At 51.2% G+C, this 20,848-nt stretch overlaps 1 protein-coding gene across 1 annotated transcript; it reads right to left on the bottom strand.

The window, feature by feature from the left end:
• Positions 1-36: 36 nt before the first annotated feature.
• Positions 37-6,290, bottom strand: Cfap157 (cilia and flagella associated protein 157). Its single transcript, XM_026386546.2, has 9 exons — positions 6,121-6,290; positions 3,986-4,257; positions 3,199-3,352; positions 2,517-2,784; positions 2,129-2,259; positions 1,751-1,901; positions 991-1,157; positions 428-614; positions 37-129 (listed from the first exon to the last, which is right to left on the bottom strand). Exons 1-9 carry the CDS (start codon positions 6,288-6,290, stop codon positions 43-45), a joined length of 1,587 nt encoding a protein of 528 aa, XP_026242331.1. The 3' UTR covers positions 37-42.
• Between the last annotated feature and the right edge of the window lie 14,558 nt (positions 6,291-20,848).

Genomic DNA, 20,848 nt, shown 5'->3' with positions numbered 1-20,848 from the left:
TGCGGCTGTCTGGAACAGTCCATTTCCAGGATAGGGGTTTGGTCATTTCTCCACGTGCCACTTGGGATGCAGGAAAACGTCAGGAAGACTAAACTTTTGGAGTTTTTTTAGAGAGCCAGAGGTGTGGGTCTGTAAGATTAAAGATGCTGGCTTGGAATTTGAGATTTTCTCAGGCAGATCCCATCCATCCCTCTCCAATGGGGTGGGGACCACAGGAGTAGCAAGCAGCCCCCTTCCCAGGGTTGAGTGTGCATGCCTTCGCCCACTAAGGCCCTGCCACACCTTTCTTCAGCCCATTTTACATAAGGGGAGGCTGAGAGAGGTCCAGTCACATCCCTAAGGTCACATGGGTGCAGTCTGACAGAGCCACAATGTACACCCAGGGCTGGCTGCCACCTTACTGTCCTTGGGGCTCTGGCACCCTCACCTCAGAGACACTGTGTGCCCGGGAGGGCTTCATGCGGGTGACGTATGAGAGCTGTCTGAGGTCCTGGGGGTTGGGTGGGATGTGGACCCGGCGAGGCACCAGTCCTAGATCTCCTGGCTGGTAGGGTCTGATGCCACGCAGCTGCTGCAGCAGAGATGCCGCCTTGGGTGGCTGGCTGCTGGGCTGCCTGTGGGAAGGGACTTGGGTCATTACCTCCATTTCACAGGAGAAGACCTTTGGCTCCTTGGAGAACCAGGCCTCTGGGCCAGGCCAGCTGAGGATATCCTCCAGATGGGTCCTATGGCTGCCTCTTTTTTATTTTGTGGTTGTTACTGGGAATTGAACCCAGGAGCATTACCCACTGAGCAACATCTCCAGCCCTTTTTATTTTTTGTTTTGAGCCAGGATCTCTCTAAATTGCTTGAGCTTCACTAAGTTGCTGAGGCTGACCTCGAACTTGTGATCCTCCTGCCTCGGTCTCCTGGGTTGCTGGGATTACAGGAGTGTGTCACCATGCCTGGCAACGGCTGCTGCTTTTGAGATCACAAGGGCTACCTGCTCACCTTTCCTTGGATGGGCCACCGGGCTGGGGCTCCTGGACAGAACACGCAGCTGTCTGGGGTCTCAGGACCATGGCAGAGCTGAGCAGGGCCAGCAGTTGCTTCAGCATCTCCTTGTGCTGGAGCTGGAATACCACATCAAAGTAGCCATCCTTTTCCTCTGATTGCATCTGCCAGAGGTGGGGGCGGGGTCAGGCCCACAGTGGTTCCAAGTCCCGCCTTCCTCTGGGGATACTCCAAATCCAGTGCCTATTTTCTCATTGTCCCTCACTGAAATGGGATACCCATTCTCCAATTGGGAACACTGAGGCCTGGGGTTTCCCAGAACCTTAAAGAAGGCATTCAGTTCTTGTGAGATCTCAAAGGGATTTTGTCTGTGTGTGTGTGTGTGTGTGTGTGTGTGCGCGCGCGCCACGCGCACTGAGGATTTAACCTAGGGTTGCTTTATCACTGAGCTACATCCCCAGCCCTTTTTATTTTGAGACACAGTCTCACTAAGTTGCTGAGGGTCTCTCTAAATTGCTGAGTCTGGCTTCGAACTTGTGATCCTCCTGCCTCAGCCTCCCACATTGCTGGGATTACAGGTGTGTGCCAACACTCAAAGGGATTTTTGAAATCTATAGAATCAGAAAAGAACAGACTGGCCAGGAGTCTCTCAGGGAAAACAGGCCTCTCAGCTTGGCCCCAGCCTGGCCTCTTCCAAGTGGCCATACTCTGAAAATTGTCCTTCTACTCCTTCCTGCTGCCTCCTACTTTGTTGTACCTGCAGAATGTCCTGTAGGAAAATGGTGGCCCGGACCAGGCTCATCTCCAAGGTTTCCCGAAACTTCTGCTCCTCAGTCAGCTCCTGCTGCAGCTGCTGTACCTCCGCCTGCTGCTGCCCCAGCTGCTGTATCAGCTGGTCTCTCTGGTCCCTGGTCCAGGGCGAGATGAGCCAGCTTATCCCATTCCTGGGTTGTGACTGGCACCACCTGGGCCCGGCAAATTCTTTTTAGCCCATCCACACCCAGGCCTCAGCTGTCTGACAGACAAAACCTTGAGGCCTCTATAGAGAGGGGAAGTTGTGGGCCTGGCCATGTGGCTAAACCGGATGGGCCAATCCTGGTGCCCACCTGCTCCCAACCCTCCATGGTAGGCACACCTCAGGGTCTGGTTGTCCACCTGCAGCTGCAGGAAGCTCTGCTTCAGTTCGTGCAGCAGGAGACCCAGCCGCTTGGCCTCGGTGGTACCCTGCTGATGCTCACGGCACTTCTCAGTCAGCAGAAGGATGATCTGTAACAGTGGGAAGGTGGCCACTCCCAGACCCACCACAGGACTCCAGCTCACTCTGTACCCCCAGTTCTAGGCACAGCCAAGGCTTGCCCCCCTATACAGAGAGGCCAGTACCACTTCTGAACAGGAGCTGGGACCCCCCCAAGGATGCCCTGTCCCCTCAATGTGCTGCTCTCCTTTATCACTTGGCTCCAGACTGGGCCCGCCCCTACAGGATGTGGGCACCCAAGGGCTTCATGTGCCAAATGCAGGCTCACCTTCTGGTGGCCTCTGCTGCTCCTGGCCATGGCCTTCTGTATGTTCTCCATCATCTCCAGCTGTTTGTGCAGCTCGCACTGGCTGCCCTTGAGCTGCTCGTTCTCCTGCAGCAGCTGCATGCCTTGCTGGGACACCTTGGCCAGCTTCAGGGTCACAGTGCTGTTCTCCCTGATGGCCCGCTGTGTGGTCTCCCACATCTGGTTGGTGGCCACTTTGCGGAATTCAGTGGCCACCAGGTTCACGCGTTGGATGATCTCTTTCCTCAGCCTGGTTGATGTGGGAGTGGAGGGTCAGGTAGATGGATGCCGGCCCTGTGCACCCCCTCCTCTGCAGGGGTCTCCAGAGCACCCAGGGCCATTAAACCCCTCTGGGCCTGGGCAGGAGGCTTTTCCCATCGACCCTCTGGGATTCTGGAATTTGAACCTTTGCAGTGTATTAATTATTACCTATTAAATAAATATAACTTGAATCACAAGAAGTGGTAAAAGGAAATCCATGACTTCTCCAGTCCAGCCTGAGGACTAGAGCTGGGATCTTACTTTCTCACCCCTTCATAAGTCCCAGCCAGAGTTCTGGGAAGCAGAGGCTGGGGAGTCACTGGCCTAGTCCAGTCTCCCCAATTAGAAGCTGGGGCCCGAAGACTGGGATCTGTGGCCCCAGCGGGGTGCCCCGCCTACTCACCTGTCCTTGTCCAGCACCGACTTCTTTTCCAGGTTGTACACATGGTCCTTGTGTTCCATCTCCTGCCTCAGCAGCTGGTCCTCCAGTGACATGAACTTCTCCATGAGCTCCTCTTTCTGCAGCCGGAACTCCTCCAGGGCTGCCAGCTTCCCCACTGCCCACCAAGGACATGGGTCTATGAGGGGCTGCCTTGGACGACCTTGAGTGACGCCCCTCGGGGCTCCACCGTCCTGTCCGTGCCCCTCTGTCCTGCTTCAGCAGGGCGGCCCCCCCGGCCCTGCACACTCCATGCCCAGTCTCGCCCATCTCTGGGATGCCCCCCTCCCCCAGTGATCTTGTTCAGGTTCCAGAAAGGCTCCCTTGGTCCTGTCCTGTACTCCCTTCATGAGAGCAGTGGTGATGCAGCAGCTGAATTGAGCACCTTTTCCAGGCCCAGCAGTCACACTGTCATTTGAACCTCATAACACCCCCTGCCAGCTGGGTGGTCTTGCAAGACCCTCCCCCTTTTTAGATGCTTCCTTATCTACAAACAGGAATGGGGAGGATAGTACTTCCAGCTTCATAGGACTTATAGGGACCTTTGAGGGAGAGACTGCGTGTAAAGTTGCACACATCTGCTGTTAACTCAAGGTAGCCATGTTATTCCCATTTCCCAGGTGAGAAAACAGGGTCACAGAGAAGTGCTTGTCGCAGGCCACACATACTGCCAGTGGCAGAGCTGGGACCCAGCCATATATTCCCTGCACCTGTGGTACATGCCGCAGGCTCTAGCCAGTCCCCTCCTCACCAAGAATGATGTTCTCTGTGGTGAGCTGGTCCTTGGTTTCCTGGAACTCATGACGCACCTGGGCCAGCTGGGCCTCAAAGGCGTCCTTCTCCATCTCCTTTGCGAGCTGCAGGCTCTGTAGCTGCTCGTTGAGGTCTGTGATCTCATCCACTCGCTGGTTGAGCGTGCGCTTGAGGAAGGCCACAATCTCCTTCTTGTTATTAGCCAGTTGTTCAAACTCCTGGCGGAACAGCTTCTCCTGCGCAGCCAGCTCATCCCACTTCCGCTGGTACCTGGGGCCGGAGGAGGGCAGAGGTTCAGGGTCTGGCCAGGCAAGTCAGACCCCCAGGGCAGCCTGGTCCACTCTCCCAAGTACCCTCCAGGAAAGGGGCCCTTGAAGTTCCTCATGGTCTGAGTCCATCCCCATCTCCCACCGAGCCCCTGTGTTGGCCGTCAGGCCTTGGCGTGTTGCATCAGGTACATCACTAGGACGTGAGCCCTAGAGGGCTGAGCCATACTTTGCTCATGGCTGTGTCCTCAACATTTGTGCCTGGCACTTAGTAGGTGTGCATTTGTGGAGTAATACTGAGTCTTCCCAACAGCTTATAAGGACATAGATGTTGTGACCATGACACCCAATGTATAGAGCTCAGAGGATCGAGCAGCTCCTAGTTGGCAAAACCAAACTTGAACCCCAGTCTAACCTGAAAATTGAGGCTCTTGGGTGCAATGCCTCCTGCTGTGTCAGCCAGCTCTGCAGCTCCTCAACACACCCACAGTTAAAAGCCCATGCTCTACACAGCTGTCTACCTATGTTCACCAAGTAAGCCCCAGTGTTGGTGGAGCCTTCTTGGCTCTGAGCCACATGGTCCTGTCTTCGGTGCCCTCCTGTAGGTTGGCTCTTGTCCCACTCGGTGGTCAAGATCTAATGACATGCCCTTCTCCTCCACTTGGCAGACCCTTGACCTCATCCACCTCTGTATTGTCAGAGACTGGAAAATAGTGAGCACCCAATAACTGTCTGATAAATGCATTTTCCTGATACATCCTGTCTGGTGTCTCAGCTGGAGGGAAGTTTGTAGCTGTTAAGACTGATTACTAGTTTCAAGTGGAATAATTGACCTTACTTGGGAAGTTGTAACTTATCGAACCAGCATCCTTTGAATGGCTACTGTGGGAGGAGCGAGCAGATGGCTCCTTTGTGGAGTGAGGAAGCAGCCTGGTGTGGGAGAGTCAGACCAGGGCTGTCATCCTGGTGCCTCTTTTTCCTGGGGGTGGTTTCCCCTCTCTGAGCCTCAGTCCCCCAGTGCATGCAGTAGGAGTGCAACAGGACCTCTCTCAGGTCGTGAGGACGCGGTGATGCCAGCACAGGGCCCTGCGTGAGCTGTGATTATCTGCAGCGTCACTCTAGGGAACAGCCACTGCCTACTTGTCTGTAAATGTCACCCTGAGGCTGGGGCTGGTGCCTCATAACTGGAGGAAGCTCAATTTGAAATAAGAAAGGTGATGGGAAAATCAACCATCTCTGAATGCAGGGTTAGAGGATCCCTTCCCACCATCCTCAGCACACACAAAACTGGCCCTCAGATCCACTATCACAGTTGTGGAGGGGACTCAACGCTCCTTGTTTACATTTGGGGCGACAGACTGGCACAGGGAGAAACACTGGGACTTGGCAGCTGGGCAGAGGATACCACTTCAGGAGACGGGAGGAAGGGGACTGGCCCACCTCCTGTCATTCCAGTTCAACCTGCTGTTAAACTCCACCCCTTTACAAAGCGCAAGACCCCATGGGGCTGGAGAAAGGCAGGAGGGAATGGGCTGGTCTGGGGGGCAGCTCCGAGTCAGCCTTGTGGTCCTGGGACTCTGGGAGCTGAGATGGGGTAGGGGAGGGGGGGCCATTTACTCTTTTTTTTTTTTGCAGTACTGGGGGTTGAATCCCAGGCATAGCATGTTAGGCACATGCTCTGTCATTGAGCTACCTCCTCTTCTCAAAATTCTCAAAATTCTGATGTTTCCCAATGTTGGCTATTAGGAATCAGGCCTGGGGGAGGTGGGGTCTGTACATGCCATGGAGTCCAGAACACAGAGCTAGGCCCCCTAGCCAAGCTTAGGGGGGCTTCTGACCCAGCAGCGCCAGCATCCCTGCCACCCACCGGGCCAGCCTGTCCTCCAGGTCTCGGATCTGGTTAAGGTAGAACTCCCGCATCTCCTCTGCCAAGGGCCCTTCCACGATTTTGATGGTCACCGTGGTATCCTTCTTGCCCTTCTTCTTCTTGACATCAGAATCCTTGCCTCCAAAAATTGCCTTCTTCTTGGAAGCCATGGCTAAAGGCAACCCCGTTCAAAAGCCGCACTAAGAGGCCTAGTGGTTGCTAAGGAAGTTAGGCCCATACATAGCAACAGCCTGACTAAGTGAGGCTGGGCTTAAAGGGCCCCTGCCCTTTTCCTTGCTGGGTGCCTGTGTCCAGCCTCCCCTCCAAGGCAGACAGCATGACTGGGGTCCTAGCCTGGGGTACCCCAGGCAATGACAGATCAGGATGACAGGCTCTGGGGTACACTTTTGGGTTCTGGGGAAGGCCTTTCCTTCCCCCAGTTGGAAATAAGTGATGTGGGAAATTAGAGTGGTCAGGGCCCTAGACACCACCAGCCTACCCTCTGAGTCAATCAGAAGATGGAGGACCAGAGAGGGGTGGGACATCTTGTAGCCCCCCCAGACTAGAAGGAGCCAGTCACCTGGCTCCCAGCCCAGACAGTGCCTCCCCCCAGGTCCCTGAGAACTTCTTGTTGGTGCAGTGACACTACAGTCTTTCTATTGGCTTAACCGAGTGGAGAGAGAATGCAGTCTGGTAAGAAAGGGCATTTCACATTGGAAGCTCCTCGCTAGAACCTTGGGACATCCTTTTGTGGAGGCTGGTTTCATTTCTACAGTGCTTAGTGGAGATGGTCCATTTGTCCAATGCTGACCCCAGACACACAGGCCCATTTTATAGCTTTGGCTTGGGTGGTGCATCATAGGGGACGACAGCGCCTGGGGAGGGGAACCAGCGTGCTGAAGGAGGGCACAGAAGGTGTCTAGCTGGCGGCTGCCCTGGCTGGCAGCTGTGTGCCCCAAACAGGCTCTGGCCCCTTTCTGCCCAGCATTGATCTCAGCCAGTCATGCCTGCTTGCTTGCGTGTCCCCACAGCCAGGCACTCCCTGACAGTGGCCAGGCCATCCCTGTTGTCTCAATGTTGTCTTACAGGCAAAGGTTCCAGCTACAAAGGTCCCAACAGAACAGGTGTAGCCACTGTCCCAATATGCCCATCAAAGTGACAAGCAGTGGCAAAGGGCAGGAAAGGAACTTAGTCAGTGTGGATGTGCTGGGGAGAACAAATTCAGAGGGACAGGGACTGCAGATCTGTCTTTGAGGGACTGACTGAAACCCGGAAACCTCGGGTTTTACAGAAAAGGAGAAGAAAGGCGAGGGTGGTGCGCACATGGCTGGAGGTCATTGTCTCAGTTCTGCATGGTGGCTTCAGGAAGTCCGAATCACCTGAGGGGGCAATCTGCTTCCCAGGAGGTGATTGCTCCACTGGGGGGGGGGGCAAAGGGCATTGGCTCCCATTTAGCAGGGGAATCTCACAGGGTGAAATGTCTGCAGGGTTCTGCTGTTTCTGAAATCCAAAGTGACTGCAGGTGTTGGGCAATCTCTGGAGACGTCCAGGTGCCACTCCAGGGGGTCTGGAACAGGACACTGTAAAAGCTGGCAGTTGACTGTCCCTGCAAAGCTTGAAAATATCTCTTGTTACGCTGTCCTCAGTCTTAAAGGAAGACAAGATAGGTTAGGTCAATTTAGGGCCCATGAACCTCATATTCCACTTCCTGAGTGATTGGCATGCGTGCGGAGCTGAGCTGGTACCTGACCCAAAGTTTGAGGTAATGGAAGTGACGGACACAAGCTGAAGGCAGATATGCCAAGTTTTATCCTGTCATTCATTACCCATTGGTCATCTGACAACCCAAGTGAAGAGTCAAGTGATTTTAGCAAAAGCAGCTCCTAATTCCATTCTGCCAGGGTTTGGTACCCAGTGAGAGATGGCCATGGCTCCATCTATAGTGGACAGGGAAAGTCCAGTAGTTCTGCAACTGTGGTGGTCTGAGCAGCTAGATCTTGTAAGCAGTGGGATCCTTGGGGTGAGGGTAGGAGTGAGGAGACTTTGGGGCTCAAGCTTGGGTGCTGTTTTTCACACCTGGTACGACCTTGGGCCTGAAATCTGAGCTGTACAGTGGGGAGACTATGCTGTAGACTGAGCAAGACCTTGTGTGGAAAGTTCATGGCACAGGATGTGGCCCCAGGTAGCGGAGGAACTGAGTAGTAGCCACCAGCACTGCCATTAGCAGGGCCAGTCTGCCAAGCTCCAGGCTGCTCTGTGGGCAGCCTCTGGAATGTCCAGTCCTCCGGTACTTCAGCCTAGTGTTTGTGCCCTGCAAGCAGGGACAGCCCTGGGAGGGCAACACGGCCTGGCAGAGGGAAGAGGACCCACACTTCTGTGGGGCCTCCCCATTTGCACACATGCAATAGTCAGTAGACTGCCCAAAGCAATGCTCTCCCACCCAGACGTGGCCCTCTTCCAGACCCAAGCAGCTCCCCCTGCAGAAGCCTGGCCAGTGAGGGTTCTTGGCGCTCCGTCTGCCCTCCCTCTGTTCCCCTCCTTTCCTTCCTCTTTTTCCTGAGGCTCATCACAAGGGGTGAATTCCCAGTGGTGGGGGCCAGCAACCCCCCAGGCAGCCTGGAGGCCATGGAGGGTGTCAGCTTTGAGAAGTGCCTTCCCCTCCTTTGTCAGTGTGGGTCGCTGGGGTTGGGGGCAGGCAGGGCCTGCCTATCCTATAACTATAGTCACATTGCAAGAGTGACCAGCTGGGCTTCTGGGCCAGCCTTCCAGGTGGGAGAGCCCAGAAGGGGACTCTGCAGGTGAGGCTGCTGCTTCCTGGGCTTGCCTTGGGAGCTTCCCAAAGCTCCCTGTCCCAGGCCACAAGCCATCACCCACTCCAGGCAGGCCTTCACATTGCTGCCTCTCTGGCTCCTTCTGTGTCTCCCCCGGGGCTGATCCTGAGAGCCCAGAGCTGCTGGAGCTGCTGGACCACAAAGCAGCAGCCCCCCAGCAGCTGGGCCTGTGGAGTCCTGTGGTGCACCCAGCCCAGCAGACTGTGGCATCAGCCCAAGGTGGCAGAGGTGGCCTGGGGTGCTGCCATCTCTGGGAGGATCTGGAAGCAAGGACACTTAGGAGGCTGGGCATTACTGAGCAGGCGCTGATGTTTTGTCCACCTCTGGAGCAGGTGGCATGGTAACACTGTCACAGGAGAAGAGGTGTTTCCAAGGAAGGGCCTGAGGAATTCCCAGAGAGAAGGGGGAACTTGATTCAGGACCAGCCGGGGTCTTAGCTATGTGACCCAAAAGAATTTCAGCCAGTCAGACAGAGGGTTATTTAAGAAAGTAGATACACAATCAAGCGAGAAGGTGGGCAACTCAAGAGAGAGATGCATTTTGGGTCCTATCTCTTTAAAGGAAACTTGGTGAGGGGTGCTGTGTGCAGGGACAGTGTCAGTCCAGCCGTCTCCAGACAGCTCCTGGTGGTCTGGTCATTCGCAGGCTCCTGGGCTGACAAGGCTTTCATCATCTGATCCAGTAACACTGGAGAGTCCCCTAAATTATAGGTTTCCCAAAATATCAGATCTCTCTGCTGGGGTTAAACATGCAGGGACTTACAGATTTCTCAGGAATGATATGCTGAGAGTCGAGACCAGCGTGGAAAAGTCTGTGGAGCTTCTGAATTACGAATTTATTTCCTTGTCCTTCCTTTTGTCTCCTCTCAGCCTCCTTCTTATTCCCTGTCTACCTCAACACAACCTCTAGGGGGTATGTGTGTGCGCACGTGCGCGGTACCCGGCTGGCAACCCCACCACGTAAGTAAGCTGTGGCCGCCTGTCCCATTCTTGACTGTGTTCCAGGAGGCAGGCTGGCACACTGCAGGCTGGGGTGTGCCCCTTAACTGAATGGGATCTTGAGTATCCAGGGGTGGGAACCATGGGTGCAGGTTTGATGGACTCTCCCCAGCAACACAATTTCAAGGGTGAAGATTATTTTTTTTTTTCCCAAAAGAAACAATCACTGAAACTCTCCAGCCACGTGGGGTAGCACACACCCATAATCCAGGCTACTTGGGAGGCTGAGGCAGGAGGTTCCCAAGTTTGAGACCCTGCCTCAAAAGAGGGTATGCTGGGGGTACAGCTCAGCATTTGAGAACTTGCGTAGCGTCAGCAAGGCCCTGGGGTTCAATCTCCAGAATCAGGACCATAAAAAAAGTCTCTAGAAAGTATTTTAAGGGCATATAGTAAATGGAGAGATATTCGTTTGAGAAAATCTACCACTTTTCACAAGAATATGCCCATGGTACTGAATAATAATCCACTCTCTTACCTGAAGTGGCACCTTAAAAAACAACAACAACAACAACAACAACAACAAAAAAAAAAAAAAACAGTGATCCCTTAGTATCTGAAGGGTGGGCTTGCTTCCAGGACCCCCATGATACCAAAATCCATGGGTGAAGTCTCTATAAATGGTGTAGTGTTTGTACAGAACTATACAATCCTCCCCTATCCCTTGAGTCTTCTCTAAATGTCTTATCCTACCTAATACCCAGTAAATGCTATGAAACAGCTGCCACACTGTGATGTCCAGGGAATAATAACAAAGTCTGTGCATCAGGACAGGTGCAGTCCCCCCTGCTGGGTGTTTTCAAATTGGTGGAATCCAGGACACAGAACCCATCATAGGGAGGCCCACAGTATATATTTGGTCTCTGTCCCTGGTTCCCAGCATGAAGCTCTTAAAACCCTCAGTATTTCCTGAGTGGTAGTGGCCTGGATTGCTCAGAACAAATCCCTATTAGCCATGCCTGAGTTTATGCTAATGAGGTGGCTCATTGTGGAGGGGGACTTCTGGGATGGGGAGCCATCTAGATGCCCCAGCACAGGGTCAGAGGGTTGGGCCCTTCATCCCTCCCTCCCAACCTCCAAGGTGGGGAGAGGGGCTGGAGATGGAGTTCCATCACAGGGACCAGTGATTTGGTTAATCTTGGCTGTGCAGTGAGACTGCCACAGAAACCCCTCAACAGCAGGGCTGGGGGAGCTTCTGGGTTGCTGAACACGGTGTGGTGTTGGGATGGGTGGCTGGAGAGGGCAGGAGGCCCTCGTGCCCCTCTCTCCACTGTACACGGTGCTGTTCTTATGCCAGCCTCTTCCTGGGCTGTGTCCTTTATGACAGACCCCAGATGGTGGGTGAAGCATTCGCCTAAGTTCTGTAAACTGTTCTAGTGAATTCTGAAACAGGAGGGGGTCATGGGAGCCCCTGAATTCATTGGCGGCCTGGCAGAAGTGAGGGTAACCTGGGTACCCGGGGTGGCTGGTGTATGAAGTGGGGGCAGTTTGTGGAAGTGAGCCCTTGACCCATGGGGTCTGCATAAATGCTGGGGGGTTGGAGCCAGAACTGAATCGAGCTGTTGGACATTTGGCTGAAGTCAGGGAATTGCAGAACTGGTGTAAGAAGTGATACGGACTTGGTGTCATTAAAAAAAATCCATGCATCCCCCCTTTACCCCAGTTCTGCACTAGGAATGTTTCCTTCGGGCTGCTCTACTCTGTGCAGATGCTGCCAGATGACACAGGCTCCCTCCCGGCTCCTAGACTGGTCTGCACCTTCACCTGGATGTGGAGGCCACTGACCTTCCACACTGCCCCAGCCCTGTGTGGCAGAATCTCCATTGCAAACAGGTAGAACAGAGAGGAATTCCCTGCACAGGCCCCGTGGAGGGCAGCTGCTCTACCCCAGTGGGGCAGGCTGGGAACACCTGGACCCTGAAGGCCCGACCCCAGCTAGGCCACAGGGCCAGGCTCCAGCCCAAGAGGGACATGCTGAGACCAAGGGCTGTCATCCCCTAGTGCCCACATCTAGAGCAGGGCATCATGCTAGGGAAAGCAGGTCCACCCCCTGTTTCAGATGCAGTGGGGCATGGGGTTCGCCTGGAGGGAGGCAGCGGTGAGAACCAGGAGCTGCACAGCTCTGCCCAGGGGAATGGGCTGTATTTTGATCAGAGCTTTACAAATGCCTCGTCCAAGGGCATTGTTAAAACCAATGGAGATCTTAGCTGGCATGGTGACATGCCACTGTAATCCCTGTTACTTGGGAGGTGGAGACAGGAGAATGGCAAGTTCCAGGCCAACCTCAGCAACTTAGTGAAACTCTGTCTCAAAATAAAAAAATTTAAAGGGCTGGGGGTATAGCTCAGTGGTGGAGCACCCCTGGTTCAACCCCCAGTACTGCAAAATAATAACAACACAACAAAGCTCACTATAAAGCTACGGTAACAGACAGTGTGTACTGTGGTACTGATAGAAGGACAGACATGTAAATCGTTGGACTAGAATTGACAGTCCAGAAATAAACCCAGACAATTAGGATCAACTGATTTCCAACAAGGGTGCCAAGACAATTTAATGAGGGGAAAAACGAACAGTGCTGGGACAACTGATATCAAACACAGAGGAATAAAAATGGACCCCTAACACCACACACAAAAGTAACTCAGAATGCATCACCAACTTAGATGTATGAGATAAAACTATAAACCTTAGAAGAAAGCATGGGAGTAAATCTTCATGACCTGTGGTTAGTGATTTCCTAAATATGACACCAGAAGCTCAAACAAAAAAAATTAAAATTAAATAAATAAATTGGACTTTATAAAAAGTAAAAACTTTTGTTCCTCAAAGGGCACTATAAGGTGAAAAAAAAAAGCTTAATACCATTAGTCATTAAGGAAATGCAAATCAAAACCTCAGTGAGATACCCCTTTACTCCCACTAGAATGGCTACAATAAAAATGACAAGCCAAGCAGGGTGGTGTGTACCTGTAATCCCAGAGACTCTGGAGGCTGAGCAGGAGGATCACAAGTTTGAGGCCAACCAGCCTCAGCAATTTAGCAAGGTCCTAAGCAACTAAGTGAGACCCTGTCTCAAAATTAAAAAAAAAAAATGTAAAAGGGCTCAGAGGTAAAGCACTCCTGGGTTAAATTTGCAGGAAAAAAAAAAAAAGCATGTGCGAGGTAGATCACCCACCCAGTAGTCTCAGCTACTCAGGAGGCTGAGACAGGAGGACAGCTTGAGCTCAGGAGCACAGGCTTGCTTCTCAGCAGGAGCCTGTCTGGCTGTAAAGCATCCAGCTCTTGAGTGCTTTCCTTCACTCATTTGATCATCACCTTTTTATTCAGTTTATAGACCCCTGTACTTTGCCATTATTGATTGGCCTTTTGTGTATTGGCAGGTGTTAATCTGATGTGCACACACAACAGGAATACTGAGTTTTGCTACAGCAAAGAGAAGACACAAAGAGCTACCGAGCACAAGGAGGGGCTCAGAAGAGCTTCCATCATGGAGGCACTAAGCTGGAAGGAGAGGCAGATGTTACTCAGTAAGGGGGTGCTGGAGGGAGGAAGGAAGGGAGTGCAAAGGCCCTAGGCAGGGCAAATCATTTCAGGCTTGATGATGCCCAGAGAGGCTGCAGCTAGAGAGAAGGAGAAAGCAGGCAACAGGAAGGTCAGAGGGACAACAGGGGCAGACTACATAAGCCTCCTGGACCAGTGAGGAGCATGCTTATTATACAATCAGCAATAGGAACACAAGTTCCCAATTGTATTTGAAAGATCTACCCAGTGGTATAAGGTGAAAGATGGGCGTGGGTGGAGGGGTAATTTATTAGAAGGTTAGCATGGCCACCCTGGAGTGGCAACTTCAACTTTTACTATGTACTAAGCATTGTCCTAAGGGCTGTGCACAGATGATCATATTTAATCCTTCCAGAAGGCCCATATAGGAGACACTTATATTATTCCTATTATATCAATGTGAAAATTGAGGGTAACTCCGCCAAGTCTCACAGCAAGTCGGGAGTCAAATCCAGGCCCAACTCTAAAGCCGGGCTGGTAACCATTATGCAGTCAACACTGGGAAAAGTGCCGTTCTGTGGTCTTGATACTAGGTAACCAACCAGCAGAACCAGTTGTAAACCCTGGTTACCAAGGAACGATTGACCACTTCAGTAACACCGGCTTGGAAAGACAGCCAGCCAATCAGCAGTTGTTTTACTCCAGTAACCCCACCTTCAATCCAGAGGCAACCAATCCCTGCATGAGTCGGGCTTTAGAGGCCTGCCAATCCCCGAGGCCCGGCCGCGGCAAGCCTATCAGAGAGCCTGTGTCCTGCAAGCCCCGCCCCCGGCTGAAAGCTCCCTGAATTCCCACGGTGGAGGCTCAGGTACGTGGAGAGGCGGCCTCCTTGGTCACACTTTCCAGTGCGAAAGCGCAGCCGGTGGGGCCCGGCGACACGCTAGCCGCCCAGGCCTTCAGCGTCAGCTCCACTGTGGTCGAGAGGCGGTGGGCCGGCGGGGCAGAGGGAGCTCTGGCGGCAGCTCCTTGCGCTGTCCGGCGCCGCCTTCCGCGGGGAGCGGCCGTGCCCATTAGCGGAGCGTTTCTCTGACGTTTTGGCTTCAGTGAGACACCAATAAGTCGGTCCTGTGGGAGGCCGTCGCTGGGAGCAGGGACAGCCCCGGGGTGGCCAGTGCTGCACCTGAAGCGTCCTTCTGTCAGGTCGCGTCGGCTCTCTCGGGAACCCAGGAGATGCCCAGCGCGGAGCCTCGCAGGGAGACTGGCCTGTGCCCGGCAGAAGGCAAAGGAGCATTCCCTTGTGCTTTCGGGGTCTCTTGTTTTCAGCAAGGATCCCCTTCTAGAAGCCCTTCCGGAAGCCCCTTGCTCTGGGGAACTGACCATGTCCGTGCCCAAACCATCGCCGGCCTGGGGCATGAGATGAGGACTGGATGGAGGAGGCACATTGCGGGGAGGTGGCTGGGCTGAGAGCGCCAGTCTGTAACAGCAGGGAAGCGGGTCGGAGTGGGCCTACTTTGATGGTAATTGGGTTGCGAGCACACACAGCCCACAGCTCTGTGTAAATTTAAAAAAGGCTTATCAAAAAGTTTTAAGTAGGGCTGGGGATGTGGCTCAAGCGGTAGCGCGCTCGCCTGGCATGCGTGCGGCCCGGGTTCGATCCCCAGCACCACATACCAACAAAGATGTTGTGTCCGCCGAGAACTAAAAAAAAAATAAATATTAAAAAAAATTAAAAAAAAAAAGTTTTAGGTAAAAAAATACATGTAAAACTAAATTAGAATAGTCTCCCATGGCCAACGGGGCGGGGATTGTTTGCAGCCACCGAGGACACGGTGTTCATCTGGATCAGGGACTTGAGTAGCAGGTCAGGTCTTAATTTTACTCTGTTTCTACCAAAGTGGAAACTTCTTTTTTTTTTTTTAATTTTTAAATTTGTTCTAATTAAGTATACATGACAGTAGAATGCATTTTGACCCATTGTACACAAATGGGACACAACTTCTCCTTCTGCTGGCTGTACATGGTGTAGAGTCACTCCAGTAGTGCAATCAAACATGCATGTAGGGTAATAATGTCTGTCTCATTCTACTGTCTCAAAGTGGAACCTTTTAACTTGGGAAAAGGCATGTGTGTCAGAGAGGTTTTATTTTTATTTTTATTGTGATGCTGGGGTCAAGTTCAGGGCCTCATGTGTGGTGGACAAGTGCTCTACCACTGAGTTACACTCCCATCCCAAGAAGTGTTGATATTACAAGCAAACATGTCCTCTTTTTTAAAAAAAAATTATATTTATTTTTTAGTTGTAGTTGGACACAACACCTTTATTTCTTTTTTTAAGAATTTTTTTAGGGGCTGGGATGTGGCTCAAGCGGTAGCGCGCTCGCCTTGCATGACTGCGACCCGGGTTCGATCCTCAGCACCACATACCAACAAAAATGTTGTGTCCGCCGAGAACTAAAAAAATAAATATTAAAAATTCTCTCTCTCTCTCTCTCTCTCTCTCTCTCTCTCTCTCCTCTCTCTTTAAAAAAAAAAGAATTTTTTTAATATTTATTTTTTAATTTTCGGCAGACACAACATCTTTGTTTGTATGTGGTGCTGAGGATCGAACCCACCATGCCAGGCGAGTGCGCTACCGCTTGAGCCACATCCCCAGCCCCAACACCTTTATTTCACTTGTTTATTTTTGTATGTGGTGCTGAGGATCGAACCCAGGGTCTCCCACGTGCGAAGCAAGTGCTCTACCGCCGAGCCACAACCCCAGCCCATGTCCTCTTTTTTTAAAAAAATATTTTTTAGTTTTTGATGTACCTTAAGTATTTATTTAGTTTTATGTGGTGCTGAGGATCAAACTCAGTGCCTCACACATACTAGGCAAGTGCTCTGCCACTGAGGCACAACCCCAGCCCCAAAAAACATGTCCTTGACAGCTGAGTTCCTTACTGAAATATACTCTGCCCTGTCACGCACTGGGTTGGTAAGTATATCACATACTTAAAAGCCAGAAGGTAAAATGTTTGACTATGGAGGCCAAGTTAAAATCTTGTATCAGAACTGGCACAGTGGCACAGACTTGTAATTCCAGCTACTTGGGAGGCCAAGGCAGGAGGATTGTAAGTTTGAGGCAGCCTGTATAACTTAGCTAGACCCTGTCTCAAAATGAAAAAAAATTAGGGGCTGTGGTTGTGGCTCAGTGGAAGAGAACTCGTCTAGCACATGTGAGGCACTGGGTTTGATCCTCAGCAACACAAAATAAACAAAATAAAGGTATTGTGTTCATCTACAACTAAAAATTATATATATATTTACAAAATAGCTGGGCATGGTGGGGCACACCTGTAATCCCAGTGGCTCAGGAGGCTGAGACAGGAAGATTGCGAGTTCAAAGCCAGCCTTAGCAACTCAGTGAGACCCTGTCTTTAAATAAAATACAAAATATGGCTGGGGATGTGGCTCAGTGGTTGAGTGCCCTGGTAACCCCCCCTCGCCCAAATAATAAATACATAAATAAATAATAAATAAAAATTGTTAAAAGGGCTGGGGATGTAACTTAGTAATAGAGCACCCTTAGGCTCACTCCCCAGTATGAGGGGCTGGGGCAAAAAGCCCAGTGAAGCTATTTCACATCATTTACCTTTTTATTTATTTATTTATTTATTTATTTTAGTTCTCGGCAGACACATCTTTGTTTGTATGTGGTGCTGAGGATCGAACCCAGGCCGCACGCATGCCAGGCGAGCGCGCTACCGCTTGAGCCACATCCCCAGCCCACATCATTTACCTTTGTTGCATAACAAACCACCCCAAAATTCAGTGGCTTAGGAAGACAGCCATTTAGATGATTCCCTGGGGGTTCTTCTGGTGTGGTCCTGGCTGCTCTGATCTCAGCTGGGCTCACCCAGGCACCTGCAGTCAGCTGTGGGTGGATCATGGGCCAGCTGGTCCTCTGTCTAAGGCAGGTTGCTGTTGGGACAATGGTGGGACTGTGTCTCATCACCAAGCTTGCTCAGCTTGCTCCCATGGAGTCTCAGAAGCAGTCACAAGAGCACCAGAGCAGAAGTCACAAGGCCTGTATAGGTCTAGATGTGGGACCGGCACAAACTTGCCACTGTGATCAAAGCAAGTCCAGGGCATCCCTGAGCAAACAGGGAGGCAGCAAAGGGCAGTGGCCACCTCTACCATCACCTCATCTGCATCCACTCGGATGGATTTCAGCTTTGAAAAGAGTTCAGTTTTGTTTCAGGATTTGGTGTGGTCTTGGATTCCAGCTTAATAAAAGCATATTTGGACTCTGGAGAGAGAGGTCACCCAAGACCCTGAAGACAAGTCACTCAAACAAGCTCTTTACTCACCATCCTTGCAGTGGCATGCTCAGTGTGAAGAAGTGTTCTCAGTCTGTGTCCTTGGGACTGTCCACGTGGAAATGTGCAGTTACAGTGCCTCACCCGGCATGCAGAGAGAACTCCCACACCCAGGGCTACCTAGTACTGTTCCTTCAGCTCTGAATCAGATCAGGGGGACATTGCCCATGGATAACCAGTCTTTGGGAGCCTGGCGAGGTGGCTGGTGTGCAGGGCAGCCTCCTTCCTTCCTGTAGCCAGCCCCCCCCCCCCCCGTCCGCTGCTCAGGCTCCAAGACCCTTTCAGCACCAGGCTCAGTGGCCCTCGGCTTGCAAAATGAGCATCAGCTCACTGGAAAACTGCTTCTGAACATAGAGCTTGTTAAAATTTTATTTCTATTTTAATTGTGATAAAAAAACCCCACAAAATTTACTATCTTCACCATTTTTAAAGCATCCAGCTCTGTGGCATGAATCACATTCACCATGTCGTTCTTCCGTCACCACTGTCCATCCCCAGAACTCAGTCTTCAAACAGAATTCCCCCATTAAGCACTAATTCCTGACTGGTGATGTGGCTCAGTGGCAGAGCACTTGCCTGGCACACACGGCCCTGGGTTTGATCATCAGCACCAACAAAACAAAACCCAGTGACTCTCCACATCCCCTCTCCCCAGGCCTTAGAAGCCACCATTCTTTCTGTCTTTATGTGTTTGAGTAGTCAGGGTTCCTTATATAGGAGGAATCTCACAGTGCTTATGTTTTGTGACGACTGGCTTAGCATAATGTTTTCCAGGTTCCTCCATGTTGTAGCATGCATCAGAATTTCCTTCCTTTTCAAGGCTAAATAATATTCTTCTGTGCTTTGTTTAACTATTTATCCATTGTTAGACACTTAGGCTGCTTTTGTTTTTTGGTTACTGTAAATAATGAACAGAGTTGTACCAATATCTCTTCAATCCCTTATTTCTTTTTTTTTTTTTAAAGAGAGAGAGAATTTTTTAAATATTATTTTAGTTTTCAGCAGACACAACATCCCTATTTGTAATGTGGTGCTGAGGATCGAACCCGGGCCGCATGCATGCCAGGCGAGCGCGCTACCGCTTGAGCCACATCCCCAGCCCTCAATCCCTTATTTCAACTCTTTGGAAAGAAGAATTAACTGGATCATGTGGCAGTTCTATTTTTAATTAATCTATTTTATTTTTTAGTTGTTGATAGACCTTTATTTTATTGTATTTATGTGCGGTGCTGAGAATTGAACCCAGTGCCTCACACATGCCAGGCAAGTGCTCTATCACTGAGCCACAGCCCCCACCATTTTTAATTTTTTTAAAATATTTTTTTAGTTGTTGATGGAAGTTTATTTATATGTGGTGCTGAGAATCAAACCCAGTGCCTCACACATGCCAGGTAAGTGCTCTATCACTGAGCCCCAACCCCAGCCCTTTGTTTTTAATTTTCCTTTTTGGTACTAGGAGTGAACCCAGGGTCGCTCTGCCACTGAACTGCATCCCCAGCCCTTTATATGTAATATTTGAGATAGGGTCTAAGTTGCCCAGATTGGCCTTGAAATTGCAATCCTCCTGCCTCAGCCTCCCTGTTTGCTGGGATTACATGTGTGTACCACCACACTTGGCTGTTTTTAATCTTTTGAGGAAATTCCACACTGTTTTCCATGGCAGCTGCACAATTTTACATTCCCACCAACAATGCACAAGAGTTCCAGTTGTTCCACATCCACACCAACACTTGTTATTTGTTTTTTTTTTTTTTTTTTGTCTGCAGTTCCCGAATAAGAGAACATTGTTTCATGTGCTTATTGGCCACTTGCATATCTTCCTTGGAGAAGTGTGTATTCAAGTCCTTTGCCTACTTTCTAATCAGGTCATTTTTTGTTGTTGGGTTGTAGGAGTTCTTTATATATCTAGTCATAGGTACATGAATATATATATATATATATATATATATATATATGCATATTCATAGATATGCACACACAAACATGGACATGCACATATTCTGGCAATCAGGAGGAACAGGGAAGGGTAACTCACTGGCTCAGGAGAACCAATTTTTCTCCTTCTCTCTTCTTTGGCTTCTCTGTGAAAAACCGTCACCATCCTGAAGTCACTTACTTGTTCCAGCCCCTGCAGACCCGCATTCTGCAGAATCCCACCATCGACCTCTGCTGACAGTGTCTACCTGCGAGAGTAGAACGTGGCCCTGCAGTCAGACTGGGCATGGGGTGGGGACCTTGGCCAAGTTACTTGGTCCCTCTGCACATTTGTGTCCCCCTGTGGAGGAGGGCTGATAAGGACAGCGAGGCACTTGGAAAGCCTGCTGGGCCTGACACGTGAGTGCTCAGTGTCTTTAGCCATTGTTAGAATTAGCATCTCTCTTTTCTTTTGGCTCAAGGAAGCCCTGTTGAGCCCCTGGTTCGTATTGGTTGAGGGTAGGAGGTGGCACGGTAGCAACGTCCTGTCTCCAGGGGCAGCACTACTCAGACTTGGGTACTTATCACACCTCTGCATGTTCTTACACATTTACAACCCATGCGACCCTAAGTGACACGTAAGTGACACGTTAGCACCTGCTCCACCAACCCAGAGCTAAGTGCCTTTTTTGGGGGGTGTGGTGCTGGGGATGGAACTCCGGCCTTATGCACACGAGCAGGCGCTCTGCCACTGAGCTGCACCCCAGCCCCCTACGGTGCTTTTTGTGAGGCTCCAGCTTTGTATGAATGCCCGGCTCTTCACTCAACAGCAAGCTCCTGAGAGTTACTCGTGTTGGTGTCGGCCGCTGGAGGCCATGCATTTTTAACTGCCTTTAAGTATTCCCTGGGTGAGTGTATGACGTGTCCATCTCTAGTCAGTGGACGTTTGGCCCCTTTTCAATTTATGAGCGTGTGCACTCTTTCTCCCCAGGCCTCATCTTCGTCCTCACTGATGACTGAGCACTTACTGGGTATGATGCACCAGGCCAGCCGCACTCCTCCATGGGCATCATAGGAGGGAGCAAAGTCCCTCATCGAGTTCACGTGGGAAGAGGCCAAGGGTGGA

The sequence above is a fragment of the Urocitellus parryii genome, chromosome 4 (genome assembly GCF_045843805.1).
Source record: "Urocitellus parryii isolate mUroPar1 chromosome 4, mUroPar1.hap1, whole genome shotgun sequence".
NCBI lineage: Eukaryota > Metazoa > Chordata > Mammalia > Rodentia > Sciuridae > Urocitellus > Urocitellus parryii.
The sequence above is the reverse complement of the archived record's forward strand: the minus strand, read 5'-3'. Positions and strand labels throughout refer to the sequence as shown.